The 16,444-nt window shown below is 46.7% G+C and overlaps 1 protein-coding gene across 1 annotated transcript; it reads right to left on the bottom strand.

The window, feature by feature from the left end:
• Positions 1-12,741: 12,741 nt before the first annotated feature.
• On the bottom strand, positions 12,742-14,037 carry LOC146174810 (chromobox protein homolog 5-like). Its single transcript, XM_084585457.1, has 2 exons — positions 14,001-14,037; positions 12,742-13,052 (listed from the first exon to the last, which is right to left on the bottom strand). The coding sequence occupies exons 1-2, from the start codon at positions 14,035-14,037 to the stop codon at positions 12,742-12,744; spliced, it is 348 nt and encodes a 115-aa protein (XP_084441583.1).
• Positions 14,038-16,444: the final 2,407 nt, after the last annotated feature.

The raw sequence follows: 16,444 nt of genomic DNA, 5'->3' as shown, positions 1-16,444 counted from the left end.
AGCCGCGTCCGGGTCCCCTGCATGCGCTCTGTGCAGTGCCTTAGCTCTGGCTTCCCTTCGAGCTTGGTGGTGGATCGGGTGCATGTTTTTCGGCAAAGGGTGGAAATTGAGATTTTCCATAATCGATGCCGGTATGCGGTGAGTATTCTCGGGAGGAGTTCCAATTGGCCTAATTTGGAGGGAGGATAGAATGTGTCTGCCAGTGGGCGTGATGGAGAGTCGATTAATCTGCGCGATTCGGTGCGCCTCCGCCAGTTCGCTGAGGGTGTTATGCACTCCCATGTTTAAGAGACGCAGTGTGGGCGTGCTCCTGGGTAGTCCCAGGGCGGTCTTGTAAGCTTGGCGGATTAGTGAGTCTACTTTCTCTGTTTCTCTTTTCGTAAGAAACAGGTAGGGTAGAGAGTATACTACTCGGCTAATAATAAACGCCTGTACTAGGCTTCGCAGGTCGTGCTCTCGCATACCGCGGTGTTTGTTGGCTATGCGTTTGATCAGTCTAATTGTTTGCTGCGTGGCTGTAGTGAGCTTGGACATGGTTTCTGTGTTAAGGCCATTGTCCTGTAAAAACATACCAAGCACACGGAGCCGATGCACTTCGCTTATCGGCTGTCCGCTCAGTGATACGGTCAACCGTGGTTGGTCTTGTCGCTTGGGGCCAGCATGCATGACCAGGAGCTCTGACTTGGCGGGGGAGCATGCGAGGCCCACCGTGGCCGCATATTTCACCACCGTGTCAGCCCCTGCTTGTAGGGTCTCTTCTATGTCTCCGAGATTTCCTGTGGTGGTCCACAGGGTGATATCGTCAGCATAGAGAGAGTGGGAGAGATGCGGTATTTGTGAAAGTTGTTTAGCCATAGGAATGAGAGTGATGTTGAACAAAAGCGGGGATAGCACGGAACCCTGCGGTGTACCCCTATTGCCTAGAGAGAAAGTTGGGGACTGCAGCGTTCCGAACCTGAGCTCGGCCGTGCGGTCTCGTAAGAAGGCCGTTACGTAGGAGTGCGTCCGGGCGCCTACTTCCAGGTTCGTGAGTGACTCCAGTATGGCGGAGTGTAGGACATTGTCAAATGCCTTTTGCAGGTCAAGAGCCAGAAGAGCTCTGGTTCGTTTGCAATGTCTAGGGTGAAGTATGTCTTCTGAGATTTGGAGCATTACATCCTGGGTGGAAAGGTGGCTTCGGAAACCTAGCATAGTGTGGGGAAATAAGTCGCGGGCTCGCATGTGCTCTAGCAGGCGATTGAGTACGACGTGTTCGAATAATTTACCCAAGCACGACGTGAGTGATATCGGGCGGAGGTTGCAGAGGGCCAAAGATTTTCCAGGTTTGGGAATGAAGGTAACCTGAGCGTGCGTCCACTCCGGGGGCAGCGTTCCTTCTCGCCAGTGTTCGTTAAACAGATCGGTGATGGCTTGGATGGAATTTTCGTCTAAGTTTCTGAGAGTTTTGTTCGTTACTTTATCCGCACCCGGCACGGAGGTAGTGCGGAGTTGCAGCATGGCTGCCCTTACTTCCCATTGCTCGATCTTAGCGTCTAGATCCGGGTTGGGGGTACCTAAATATGGTGGGAGGGGCGTTTTTGGTGCTGTGTTAAGGTAGGTGTCCTTAAGAGTGGTGATTACTTCGTCGTTATCCATGTCAAGGCCATGAATAAGGCGGGCGACGTTTTTGTGTTGTATATTCTTTGTCTGCTCTGGCTCTAGCAGACATCGTAAGAAACGCCATGTATCCTTAAGGCCAAGGTTTCCCGCGAGGCGATCGCATACCTGGTTCCACTGTTGTTGTGTGAGCTGCCTTGCATAACTCTCCATCTCCCGTAAAAGGGCAGAGATTCGAAGCCTTAAAGACCGGTTTCGTTTGCACTTCAGCCATCTTTTCTGCAGGCTAGAATGTGCTTCCCACATGTGGAGAAGCCGATTATCGGTAACCTCAGCATTTTGGACGTTAGGCATCTCTTTTGTGGCCGAGTGAACGTCGCCTTGGATGCCAGCCAGCCAGTCTTGTAGGTTATCTATGCGCTCTGGGGCCGCAACACGAATAGCACGAAAGCGGTCCCAGTCTGTGATTCTGAGTTGGCGTTTAACTCGGGCGGTGATAGAAGACAAGGAGAGGGAGGTCTGAATTATGTAATGGTCGCTCCCTAGGGAGTCATAAGTGTTTAGCCAGAAGCACTCTGTGATGTTCCGCGTGAGGGTGAGATCCGGGGAGGTGTTCTTCTGAACACTATTCCCTATACGGGTGGGATGTTGTGTGTCATTGACTAGGGTTAGACCCTCACTTTGGAAGAATGACCACAGACGTGAGCCCTTCGAGCAATTCTTTGTGTAAACCCAGCTGCAGTGGCTTGCATTCAAGTCCCCTATTATCATTAATGGGTGGTTAGCGCTGATACTGAGAGCACGTTGTAGGGCCTCTATTAAGGGGGCTGGCTTCGCTTTGGGAGGACTGTAAATATTTAGAACGAAAAGGCTGGGGCTTTTTCGTTCCTTGGGGAGTAGCTCGACCAGTAGACAACCAACACCCTGTACATCGATGGTGTGATCCGCGGCAGTGTGACTCCGATGCACTAGCGTCGCGACTCTGTGTTGTTTAGATTTTGACACCATGTGCGGTGTGTAGTTTAGCAATTTGACCGGGGCGTTTGTTTCTTGTAGTGCAATGATAGTAGGGGTTTCTTCTGTCGGGAGAGCCTGTAAGTGAAGCTGCAAATTGCTACGCTTTGGGCGGAAGCCTCTGCAGTTTCACTGCCACACGCGAATACTACGGTGTTCCGCCATTCTGGGGGTCGGGGGTAAGGTGGGAAAGCGGGGTCTGGCCTGTTATTAGTGTACTGAGAGCAGTCTGGATCTGCTGCATCTGTTGTTGCATTTGTTGCATTTGTTGCTGCTGTTGCTGCTGTAGCTGAACTTGCTGCTCGAGCACTACCATCCTCGCGTCTAGATTCGTTGCCCAGGTGTTGGTGCTAGTAGCTATGGATTCAAATTTTTCTCCGACCTTTTGCTCAAGAAGTGTAATGGAGGCTACAAGGTCAATTTTGGTCGGAGTCTGTGTTGGCACATTATCTTGGTTTGTAGCCTTCCTTTTAGGAGGCGTGTGTGATGACGAGTCTGAGGGAGTATTTCTACGGCCGGATTCGGGGGGCGGAGGGGGCGGGTGTATTTTACTCGGGGGAGGAGTCGGAGGTTCCTGCGCGCCCTCTGCGGGTAAAATGTGTCGGCTAAGCATTTCCATCTGTTTTGTCAATTGTTGAATTTGTTCAGCTTGTAGCTGATTTTGTGCTCTAAGCAGTTGAACCTGTTCTTTAAGCTGTTGATTTTCTTTGACCAGTGAGGGAGATCGCGGGCCCCATCTCACCTTATTTTCTGGCTGAGAAGGCTGGTCGACCAGAGGCGGGAAGGACTGGGATCGGTCCCTGGTTTTCGAGATGTCTGTCTTCTTTCTGGTCGAGGACTGCGATCGCTGGTGCTGACGGTTCCGGCTCTCAGAAGCCTTGCGAAGCTTGCATCTGGATCTGCGCGGCTGGTCTCCATCAGCGTCCTCCGTCTTGGGGTCCGGGGTTGGTTTCTTGTATCCCGGTCTATCAAACCGGTTCGGGCAGTCCCGAGAGGCTGTGACGTGCGGGCCCTCACAGAGGATGCACAGAGGTTCGCACGTGGGAGGGTCCACCACCGCGTGAGCCACACCACACCTTTGGCATAGGTTTCGCTTCTGTTCCGTGCAAACGTCGCTGCGATGCCCGGGCCGTCTGCAGTTATAGCAAGCCTCAGCTTTTGGGAGGAAAGGGTGGCAGAGGTATATTGCGCCGTAGAAGCGAAGCTGTTTTGGGACCGTGCTGGTGCGTACAAATGTGACCAGAATGGATTTTGTACGTCCGAGCTCCCTTGCGTCGGTGATTTCGTATTCGGAACTCTGGTTCAGTGCTTTCATCTCGGAAAAAATTTCTTCCGAGGTTTGGTCGTAGATGGCGTTGTATACGATGCCGCGGATGGCGTTTTCCGGTGGGGCAATGTACGGCTTCACTGGATAGGTTTGGTCGATAATTTTGATGTGCTCTAGCCGAACATATTGGCGAGCTCGTTCTTCTGATGGGGTACTGATGGTGAACGAATTGTGTCGGGGGTTGATGCGGATCACGTCTTGTTTTCTGACGATCTCCGCTGGGAGTCGGAGTGCGGTGGTAACAAGGGACAGTATATATCCACCGTTGTGCTTTCCGAGGTCTACGCCTCCTATCGGTCGGAACACAATTTTCAGATCTTGTGGCGGGAGTTTTGGTAGTGGCGCTTGACGTTTTACAAAAGTTGGAGATGACTTGCCTGGTGCAGACTGCGCCGATGTGGCTGCGCCGGCCGGTGGTAGAGCGGACGTGCTGGTAGCGGCCTGCTGGTCGGTTCGTTGATCGGATCCAGCGATGCGCCGAGCCTCAATTGCCCGATTGCATCTCGCTTCCGTGTCAGAATTCAATTGTGTAAGTTCCATCCTGTCGTCCACCGTGCCGTCGCTGGTGAGTTGCGATGCGTCGCGGGCTCTCAGCCGGCGCCGGGCGGAGGGAAGAGCCGCGGCAGCGCGAGGTGGGCCAGACGGTTTTCTGGGAACTGGAGCCCCGCTTGGGGCGGCGGGTCGAGAACCGCTGGGAGAGGCACCGGAGCTGGCGAAAACACGTCTGCTCTCGATGCGTTCTCGGAGGGAACTCCTCGATCCCGAGTAGAGTCACTCGATAATTTTCAGAGTACCGCGAAGGTCCCATCTCGTGCTGGCAACCATGACCCGCACGGCCATGCAGCTTCCAACTGCTCGAGATGAGCCTCTGGCGCAGCTGTATTCAAGTCAAACGCAGAGGACATTTTGTAAGCAGCATCGGCATTTGCCTGTGCATTGCCTTGAAGAGCACCGCAGCTACTTTAGAAACAGTAGAATTTGTGAACTGTGAACCTTGTATGGAAGTCTGAGCGGCGGTCTGAATGTGGATAATTTCAGTCCTGCTAAACAGCTGTATCGATTAATCCGACACCTTGCTATTTTGTTGGTATTTCCCTAGTATTGTAATCACTCGCACTTTGTTGCCTTCCTCGATTACCAGCGTAAATGATCACATTGAGTGATTCTTTATGACGATGCAGATGCCAATCAACTGTGCGTCGTCGCACATGCGCGCAACACTATGGCGCAAGCTCACTCGTGCGTGCTTGTTAAACATCGTCAAAATTATTATCATTAATCATTATCACTCATCGCTAAACATTGTTACTAGTTTCCAGTAAATCGCGGTAATTCAAGTCGCCATTTGAGGTATTGGTCGTTGCGTAGTTATGACGGGTCATACCTACTCATTTTAGTCATTACCACTCTTAGTTAAGCATTTTTACTCGTTTCCAAACAGCTGCGGACATTTCAAGTCATCGATTGATATATTGGTCGTTTTGTAGTTATTAGCAGTCATGATGAGTCATGCCTAGTCATTTTAGTAATTACCACTCACCGCTAAGCATTTTTACTAATTTCCAATCAGTTGCGGTCATTACAAGTCGTACTTTGACACACAGTCATTACAAGTCATTATAATTCAATATTAGTCATAAACATTAATCATTAACTATATCGATGTCTATAACTTTTATTCGTTACCTATCACCTTCGATCGTTTTCATTCTTAATCTCCCACCTCACACTTCCGCTATTTGCGAGCGATACATTAGCGCAGAGCCGCGACGCACAAATCATGCGCACAGATTTTCGCTAAATGAGCTAGCCTGAAAGTCGTTCGCCTTAAAATTCTTTCCGGACTCTTGCAGGTTGCTGCAGCCAAAGGCCTTGTAGCCTGGCAATCTGCCGTTAAGTACGTCTAATACGAAAAAAAAAAAAAAAAAAACCCGGTCAACAAAACCCAGATGCGAAATACAGCAATCTCCGCTCAAGAACGGCGGTAAAAATGCGTCCACGTGGTGACTGTTTGGAAGCTTGATGGCAAAGCGGGCCGCGGCACACCATATGACCCATGCTGACTAATAGATGGCGCAGCGGCGCGGGGAAAAGAATATCGGTACTCTGAAAATTATCGAGTGACGCTAATCTCGAGGCCATTAGCTGACGATGTTAGGCTGTGGCGTGCGCGGAAATTAATCGCCCCGCCAAAATGCAACCTCGGCAGATGACGTAGTTCATATCCCGAAGTTCCTTGCGGTTGTTTTGCCCTTTCTGCTCCTTTTGTTTCTCGCCTAAAATCTTTTTGCTCATCTGATATTATAACGTCTCAAAACCCGATGGTTCTAAGGAAACCTGTCGCTTGTGCAATTTTAATTCAAATGCAGCAGCACTACACCTGACTATTGCGCTGACTTTCTTCTCTTATTTAAACTATTTTTTCTTGACATTTCGCATTCTTTAAATTATATTCCGCAGGTTTTATTTCTCTACATATCTCCTCTGAGAGGTTACTTATGTTTATTTTTGTCTTTATTTCTGTCCTAATCAATTCTTTTTTTTTTTTTTCGAAACATGCGTTCCAATAATGTACGTAATCATTTAGAGTTCATTTCCTTTTCTTTTCTCTGTGATATTGTTCCCCGAGTCAATAGTCTTTATTTCAGGTATTTTTTTTTTTTTTTCTGGCTGCCTTATTACCTGGGTGCATTTCTGACTTGTTTCCTGTTGTGGCGTGCACGCTGCTGCTGCCAACAGTCTATCCTTGGCTTTACAAGCACCAGTGGATTTCCTTCAGATCCTGTACTTGAGTCTCGGGATGAGGGACTCCTCGGAGAGTCCTGCAGACCCCCCACCACGCTCTGCACAGGGCTCCTCCGTGCTCCTGTGTTGAGCAGAGTGATTTAGGCATGCCTTTTACCTTGTCTGGATGCGCCCGTGACTGCAGTCACTCTTGCCTACAGACCCAGGTCCGCATCGGCAGCATGCATACTTCTATGAAATAAATCGATTTTTTTTTTTTTACTCCTCTGCGATATGATATTTTCTGCCTTTTCTGCTGCAGTGTCAAACGAGTCCGGTATAGTGGTGCAGCAGTTATCTTTTTATGTAATTTCCTCCAGCTTTTCTCTTCCCGAGCATTTTCCGGTTAATATAATATGGTGTATAGTGACGAACGGCTTTCGCAAAAGAATAGAACTACTAGGTTTTTTTTTTCTTTTGTTTTGTCTAGGTCTGGTTTGTCAGCAATTTAGCTACTTTTTTGTTTGATTCTGCTCCTTAATTTGGTTATTTGTTTTGTTTTGTTTTTTTTCTTTGTGGGTTTGCGAACCAACGATTACGATGCCTTAGGAGACTGCCATTCTCTATTGTCAACTCGCTTTTTTTTTTTTTTCATTTCGTTTGTTGGGGACTGTTCTGTTCACTATTTTACTTCAGTCTCCTTTTTTTTCTTACGTTTTGGATTTTGTCCCTCTGCCTCTCTCTCCGTACGTTCTTTGTCATTTATGTTTCTCTGTTGTTGTTGTTTTTTTTTTTGAGTGTGTGTCTCTTCTTTGCTTTTCCGGTTCTGGCTGCTGTTTCTGTTTCATTTGCAGGTCTGGATGCTACCTTCTAGGTTTTCTTTTCTTCTTCTTTTAGCCAGTGTGGACCACCTTGCAACACGGACCCTGTGTTTTTAATTGTTATAAGTTATTTCGCTTTTTTTTAGTTTTTGTTTTTTTATCTCGAGCTTTTGCTCCCTTTTATTTATTTTTATTTGGCTTTAAGCCTGGCAAAGCTTTTGCTGGTCCGGGCTCCCTCTCCTTTTTTTGTTGCCTTTTTTTAGTTCGAGAGGACGAATAAAATGATAAAATGGTGGTCATGCGATCACGGTAAAATGGAGTTGTTCTAAAGCTTTACAGCTGCGGTTTCTATATTTTGAGTATTTGTTTTTCTATTCAGCTACGCGATTGAATGCTAGAGCGACCGCTCGCGTTCCCGAGCCAGGCATGAAAGCGTAAGGAAGAGCGGCTATGGACGCTAGGTCGAAATGTGAGCGCCGCCATCCCTCCCTTCTCCTCGACACCTGCACTGACCGAGAAGCCTCGGTGCCGCGGCGATGCCGCCCGCGCTTGGCGCGCGCAAGAGCCTTCAGCGCAGTCATGCCGAGATGCAGAGCCTTGGCTGCTCGGGCCGCACTGGTGAAAACAGAACAGGCCGGACATTATTAATTCGTCGCGGCTACTAACATGCGTTGCCAATTTAGTTACATTTTAGCTAGATTTCGCTAGTTTTGGACTGAACTTGTTACCAAGAAACTTGGTTTAGCTACGAGTAGCAGTTTTAGCTTCTTTCTTCAAAATCTAGCTACAAATCTAGCTATGTTTGTGAAATCTAGCTTAAATCTGGCTACAGTTCGGAAAATTACTATTCTGGCGTGAAAAATCTTCCCACAAACGCTACACATGATGAAACTGACGTCAGGCACATAGCGCCATATGGCGGTTTTTAAACAAAACGCAAACCCGACAAATATATTTGGCGAGAAAGGAGGAAACACTAGGAAAGAGAGAGAGAGAGAGGAGGATGCAATACAAGGCACCACTTAGGGAGTGTGTGTATGCCTCGCCGCTTCTGCCTCCATGGAGCTTCCTCCATGTCTGCCTCAGCGGGAAAAAGAAAAAAAAGACAGCTCACAAAGTAAAGGGAGGTGATGCGATGCGGCTTATGCGGCGGCGCAGCTTCTGACGGGTGTCCCTATCGCGCAGCGTGGGAGTTCCGATGAGCATCGAAGTCGTTTTCGCGGTACAGTATTGTGCATGGCTGGGCACTGATTTGTGCAGTCACTTCATCATATGGCATAGCATATTTTGCAGGAGCTACCAACTCTGTGGAATACTGCGCTACTTGATATACAGAGACAAATGGAAGACGACACACGAATGATCCACAGAATGATCAACCAACTGGCCCCCGTGTTTGCATTATTACCAACTCTCTCTAATCAGAAGGGAATCGAACCTTCCTGGACCCTCCGAGTCAGGCATATACTACCCTAGGCCACTGAGACATTTCATAGGGCTCGTTTAAGCGAGGCTTCATATCTGTGTCAGGTGATCCTTCACATAATGTGGTAGCTTATGGCTGTACGCTAAAAAGTGTGTAGGAGATAATGCAGGCACAAACTAAGAGATTAGTAATCACGCGAGGGCATGTCCTGCGGCCCAAATCTTTACTAGCATGAACAACGGACATCTTTTATCTTCTGTTCTGATCTGATAAAGCCTAAGCATAAGCTCACTAAGACCGTGTCTTCATCTCTCTGTATGTTTGATCTTTGCCAAGGCACTGGGCCTTAGTAAAGGCAGCCGTAGTGTATGCTAGTTTATGATTTGGGCATGTGTATGTGAGCAAGGATCCACAAGGGAACTTAATGTAGTAGAGAGATAAGCTGGGCTAGTTGGTTAACGTTCATCTTTTCCACGAAGGGGTGTACTGCGCTAAAAACACACGGACAAAGGAGAACTAGTCGACAGGGCGGTGCTCAGTAATGACACTGAATTTTAAAGGCTGAAAGATGACATAAATACATCTGCGCACGTCCTGTCTACCACTTAACCTATTGTCCATGTATTTTTTCAGTACACCCCTTCGTGGAAAAGATGATCCACAGGGGAAGCCGTGGATGCATGTTAATTCTGGTGCATCTAAACGTAAAGCTAGAGCTTAAATGTCCCCTCCAGTGCTTTTTATTCTCATTTCTCACCAATAATATATTAGTCATGGAACACTACATGGTATTCACATAGAACAATTAAATAACTTATAATCTATATTATTCACTGACTTTCTTCTGTTTCAACACCTAAGAAATGGCTATGACACCAGTGTAGGTCACTTGAAGGATGACAAAAGTGCGATATAATAGGTCTTTGTTTTCACTCACTACAGTAATGGAGCTGCATGCTCTAAGAGCCAGATTCACGACTAGTGAAAAGCAGCCATCATATAATTTCTTTTTCATCCCTTACGTGATATACATGGAACAATGACATCATAGAAATCCCTCCATTGTTCAAACTGAAACAGGTGAGAGAAGAAATTAAATATATATATATATATATATATACAGAATACTTCTACCACTGTCACACCAGGAAATTAAATGTCATTCGTATCTATAATGCGATTGATCGGCTGCCACAAGAGAACATTATTTTGTTTTCAGCATAAAACAGAGTGCTCTGATTCATCTTCCAAAAATAAATGACACTGAGTGGTACTTTATTTCTTATTGCTTTCCATGTTTTTAGAGAAACACTTTACTGTCCAATAGACAGCTGAGAATGCTGACAAAAGTGACTTTTTCAAGTTGAGAATTTTATTCTGTCGTGGCTTACGCACTCTGACCTTCAAAACATTTTTGTTGCCTTTCTTGCCTTCTGGAAAACTTGGCATAATTTTGTTGGAATGATTATCATGGAAACAGCAAATTTTACAAATTTAAATTATAGCCGATGAGAGCCTGTTGTATATCATTTACATCTAAAAATGTCGTAGTCACGCGTGAAATTATTAGTTTTCACATTTTTTTCTTAGACCAAGGCCCATATTTCGAGTTTGCATCATTGTCGAAAGTGTCGCTATCTCCCTGGCCTCGAGTCATCTGAGTGGCAAAAGAAAAAGAAAGGATGTGTCCCTACTTCCGGTTTCGTAGTGGCAACACCCGGTTCCGGCGTTTCCACTAATCAGATGGCTCGAGGTCACGGAGATAACGGCACTTTCGATAACGAGTTAATTGGTATGAATCGGATATGTTTTACGAGTGCTTTTTTCACAGCACTCAGTACTCTCAGGCGCCTGCAGTAAAAGAGTTAGACACAACATTGAGATCTTTAGCGCAACAGGGCCCAGAATGCAATTTAATTTTACATTAGCGTGAATACCTAATATTTTCCAGATGGAACATTCATCGGAGGTTGGAGAAAGCATCGATGTGCTTGAAAACTCTACTCAATGTTTTGTGGCAGGAACACCATTTTTGATAGCATATCACATGACTTGGGAAAATCGCCAATAGGGCTGGTGTGAAAGTCACTATATGCACCTGAAAACTTTTCAGAATCTGCACGAGAGAATCTTGCACTTTGAAAACATTGTTTTCCGCAGATGTAGAACATCACTGAAACAGGAAATGATTAACACAGTTTAAATTCAAAAAATTCTTAGCATGCATCTGTCAGCAAAATTTGTGTCTGTAAAACAAATGAAATCTTTGACACTAGTGGAACCTGAATAGTGCCGTCGGATAACACTGTCCACGAGAGGCGAAAAATAATGTTGTTAAACATAAAGATGACAGAATCTCCTTCAATACCATGGCCTCGCTAAAGCAAATTGCATTAGGCACAGACACCGTACAACAGGTGTTCACAGTACGCGTTCTACAAACCTAAGATGCGTCTTTTTTAAAAAATCATATTGTTGTAAATATACTACCACTGCCTGATAGATTAAACCTACTCTAAAGCCACATACCTAGTATGATGGCGACGCAAGCTCATCAAAACAATCTCTCTACCTGCCACCATTATTAAAGCTGATCTACATTGTGGTTTCTACGTGGACATAGGCCACAAACCACCGCGGGTTCGAGCGTCGCGCGAGCCGAAGCCCCGATCAGCCGTCACCACGCGCACACTGAAACACCGCATGCAGCGCGCACTCAACCTCCACCGGGAGGAGAGCACTTCGCTGCAAGGACACAAACCTCCAAGTTCACAAAGGAGACGTTTATTGAAACGCCATCCTCCAGCGGCACACACATGCACACACACACGCGCACATACACATATATACAAACGCACATACACACACATACGCAGTCACCGTGTCAAGGGAGCGCGCGAGGAGCTAGGCTCCCCTGCGCGCACGAAGTGACACGGAGTGCGCGCCGCAAGCACGCAAGGGCGTGCTGTGATCTCTCTCTCGCAGTGACCAAAGGGTTCCTTTGAGAGAGAGTGGGCAACCACCGCAATGTACGCCTGTCGCGGATCGTTGGATCACGATCGACAGGCTCGAGCTTCGCTCTCAGGTAAGACCCGGAATCTTCAAGACAGATCTCGGCGCATTGTTCGCGACAAAGAAAATGATAACGCGTCGTATCGCAACAAACACGGGATACAGAATTGATACGCGTGCCAGAATCAGGGATAAGGCCGCATGCCGGCGGCTGTTAAAAAACAACAAATACAGTTGTTTTGAAGGTTTCGCGGCAATATGAACAGCCACCTTGAATTTTAACAATATAGCGCGAGCGTCGACGAAACTGCTGGTCAGCACCTTACAACGGCGATAAGCGTGCAACACGGCGAGAGTTCGTGCATGCGCAAGAATGTGGAACGTCGCAAACAGATATTGTGGCAGGGCGTGTGTCTTTCTGATCCGAACAGCGTAGCAGAAGACGCTCTCTCTTCGTGCGCGTGCGCGAACTCTCGCCGTGTTGCACGCTTATCGCCGTTACAAGGCGCTGAGCAGCAGTTTGGTCGACGCTTGCGCTATATTGTTAAAAATCAGGGCGGCTGAACATGCAAAATGTAAAACTTTAGTAAAAAAAAATTGTGTACACAGAGACAAAGGTAGCTTTACTGACCTATGCCCATCCTGTAGCATGAGTTGAATGCTCCGGGTAAATTTTAACGGTGCTGCGGTTTCTCAGATGTTCATTATGTGAACAATGCAAAAAAAAAAGTTAACTCCAGAAAACATGCAACAAAATAAATTCAATTTAATTAACAGAACAACTCTTATGAATTTTCCTAATTGGCCCACACGATACGCTCCTAGTAGAACCTAATCACCAGCTGTGGGCAACGGACGTTGGCCACTCTAGCAGGCACTTCTTCGTCGCAGTCCTTCCACTTTAAGGTGAACATGAGCTTCCCGGTAGAATTGCTGATCTCGATGATGTGGTCCGGGTCCATGCCCCGGTCCAAGCCATATCGTTTTGGACCACCCTGGACATTCTTCTCGCGTTTCGGCGCGTCGATTTCGGTTTTCTTCTTCTGCGTGGTCTGTGACTCCGCTTGCTGTGACTCCTCCGGCCCCCCGGAGTTCTCACCCTCACACTCGAATAGAAACTCTACTGTGTTTCCTTCCAGCACGGTGCATGTTATGTAGGTGGGGACACAGCGGGCCGTGCCGGTGTCAGATAAAGTTCCCTTGTTCGTCTAAGCCGTATGAGATGGCAGTTCGCTCCGCGGCCTGTGACGTAGGGGGAGGCAATGTTTTCCTATCGAGAATACATGCCTTTTGAGAGCCATTTTCTAGTCAACTGTGGCCAATAATAAGATAAAAAATTTTTGACGCGCTGTTTTTGTCTAGGTCCATTATTAAGCGCAGTTTTGTGAATCTGTGGCTTCGAGCATGCTTAAAAAAAAGAGCAGAAGGCGAAGAATTTTAAGCACGGAATTTGAATCTGCTGCACAAATAAGCGGGATCTGCTAGCTCCCACTGAACTCCCCTTTCCCCTCTCACTTCCTTTACACCATTACTTCTTTCCTTGCTTTTTTCCTTTCTCTCTTTCTTGCTTTTATCCTCAGGGTACTAGGTACAGTAAAGAGGGGAAGAGAATTTCACAGCACTGGAGAATGAACACCAAGCATAACTTACACTATACATACAATAAGGGTAAAAATTATGGTTACCATTTTTGTTTTTTTTAATCTACACTAGAATTTGACGAGCAGTAATGTGATGCGGGGCGCCAAAGCAGCATATAAATCAGTTGATGAGCACAGATTATTAAGCGTGGTAAGGAACGTTTTGAGATGGATGGGATTATTGATGCTCATTAAAAATGCGGGCAAGAAATTCCATTAATTACAGATTGTCAGAAAATATGATTGTGCACATGTCACCGTATTGCAATAGCTCAATGAGACCTCGTGGTTACGACGATAAGAAATGAAGTGTGGTGTGCGTGTGCGGACCATGCACAAGGACTAGTTCATTTGCACCTCTTTATAGCCATCGGCGTAGGCCAAGAGGCTGTGCGCCGACAACTTGTTATGGTAACTAAGCACCGGCGGCCGCAGCCCACCCGGTGAACTTGGCGGCGTGTCAACTCGCTTCGTCATTGCTTGTATGTCTACAACCCGGACAAGATGTGTAAAATGGGCATGGCGGGCGCAAATGGTTACGCGTTTCGGGGATCCTGCAGCGGTTCGTGCAGGCGAGGTTCGTGCAAATATTGATGACGTTGGCTTGTTTGAGACAAAAAAAAAAAAAAAAGAAAGCCTTAAATGACGGCAGGATTTGTTCCGTTTTGTACACGTGAATAGTCCGTACTTTTTTTTTTCACTTCCTTACAGGCACCTTGAGCTGGGTTTTGAGTAGGATGGCGCTGCCTCTTGGCGGCCAAGAAAAACCTGACTGGGTAGTACAACGGCGGCTCTGCCTGTACTGCAGCACCTATCACGCAGATTTTCTGCGTCGATTCGTTCTTTTTTCTGTCCTTCGTAAGTGTGAAAAGAGTCGTCATGTATGATGGACATCATTGTGAACCAGCAGTAGCCTAATATTTAAAAAAAAAAAGAAAAAAAAAAGAAGCGCTGCGGCTTCTTTCCGGCGAAATGTTCAAAGCATGCAGCATTGATCCTGGCGTGTACCATCCGACCCGAAACATCGTCACCGCCGCTGTTTCCACTTGCGTCGTCGGGTGTCACGGACAATAAGTAAGCAATTTCATTGTTCAATTATACTGCTTTCTTGCAAGCCGCACGAAACTGGGCTATGGTGCGATTGGTACGGGCGTCACATGCATGGTTCAAGATAAACGCCCTTCGCTATAAGCTTGCCGCTCCGCCGACTCAGAGCTGGAGTATATAAAGTACAACCAGCTATGTACGCGTGTTTATTTGTGATCAAGAGGGAAAGCGTCCGTTATGCTACTGTTTTCGTCAGTTGAGTAAGTAAAAACTGCACCTGTGCACGTCAAGCAACGAAAGGTAAGTCGATGACAAACTAGAGTTTACTTAAAACTTTAGCTATCTCAATGAAAGCAGCCATTCGCTTTCAATAGAAAACAGCAATATACGTCATATGGCGCATATTTTAATTACTAAGCAGCCGACAATAGCATTTCGGTCATGCACCGCGTGTTCTTGATCTGACAGTGCGCTTCTAATGTTCAAAGTCCACACTGAGCCAACAGGCAAAAGCTTTGGATCGAGAGCTGTAAGCGTGTAACTTAAAGGCAACCGCCAGTTGAGTAGTGGAATAGCGCCTGTGTTGTGGTGTGTGCTCTCTCCCCTTCTGTCCGTCGTCCTGGTGCTGCGCTTCTCGTATGGTATGGATATCAGTACCGACTTGGCCAAATTTCTACTGGAACGAAGTCACCGTGCCTTCACTGATATCTGCACCTAACGAAGAACACCCAAGCGCCTGCCGCGGTGTAATTCGAACGTTTCTGCACTCCCAGCCTCAGCTTTCTGTGGGACTTTCCAGTACGTAGACTTTGTATTTTCAAACATTACGAGCGTGACTTACCAGCCAAACGGTGCGTAAAAAGCAAGAACCAACTAAGGATCAACTTAGCCCACATGCATTCATTTGAATGCAAGCCCCAGCGGCCCATGCACGGCAGCCTATAGGACCCTGGCATTCACGTTACCCCTTCATACGGCTTGGTTAAAGCGGGGCTTTGTATGTTAGCTGAGGAAGAAGAAAAACAGAAGAAGAAGAACGCTCGGTCACCCGCAGCTAATGTTTTCGCTCAATATTTGGTTCAGTAGCGTTGAGCCGTTTTAATTTTATTTTATTGCTGAGTTTTATATCCTGTTCCAGTAAATAATAAAATTTGAAAATTATTCATGCATTAGTCCGTCTGTTTTTGTCCTCAAATACGACTGGCAGCACTTGGCTGTACAGACGTCGGGAAAATTTCTATATTGAGTAACTGACGATTAGAGCAGGATGGGGGTAAATGATTATTATTGCGACAGCAATACTGCGCCAGGTTTCGGCCCGTCGCGTCGTCCCGAGAAGGGCCACGCTTGACCTTGAACAGCCACGAAGAAACAGAGGAAAAAAGAAAAAGAAAGGATAAGAAGAAGAAAAAGAAGACTGGTAACTTACGCTCTCGCGCGTCATACTCTTAAAGGATGAGCTTAATTGTCCCCAATAATGTAGCACCTTATGCTGATAGGGCAATAATGTAGCAGGCAAAAGAAGCTTCCGCCGTTGCTATCGGAATTCAACTATAGGGTTAACCAGAGGTAAACCACAATGAATGTTTTTTTTTTATTTTTTCATTGCCACATACCCAGCTAAAGCTGTCATGAGCCGAAAAAGAAAACAATGTTTCCTGCTTCGCTTTTCTGGAGCACAAAGTTCCACATGAACTTTAGAACAAGAGCTCGAACTACTACACGAATAACGCGTTTCGTCCTGTTCCCACTGAAGAACGCTGAAATCATATCAAGGTGAAACCAAGCACACACGCCGAAACTAAAGATGTAAATACCATACGTGTTACTATACACA

The sequence above is a fragment of the Amblyomma maculatum genome, chromosome 11 (genome assembly GCF_055883805.1).
Source record: "Amblyomma maculatum isolate TAMU_Amacu chromosome 11, ASM5588380v1, whole genome shotgun sequence".
Lineage (NCBI taxonomy): Eukaryota > Metazoa > Arthropoda > Arachnida > Ixodida > Ixodidae > Amblyomma > Amblyomma maculatum.
Note: the sequence above shows the minus strand (reverse complement) of the source record. Positions and strands in the feature narration are given on the sequence as shown.

Excerpts from the sequence above, each read along its gene's own strand:
- LOC146174810 (XM_084585457.1), bottom strand. The coding sequence starts at position 14,037 with ATGACGAAGCGAGTTGACACGCCGCCAAGTTCACCGG. Across the intron at positions 13,053-14,000 it reads CACGCCGCCAAGTTCACCGG|GAAACACAGTAGAGTTTCTA; the intron begins GTGGGCTGCGGC and ends CCGTGCTGGAAG.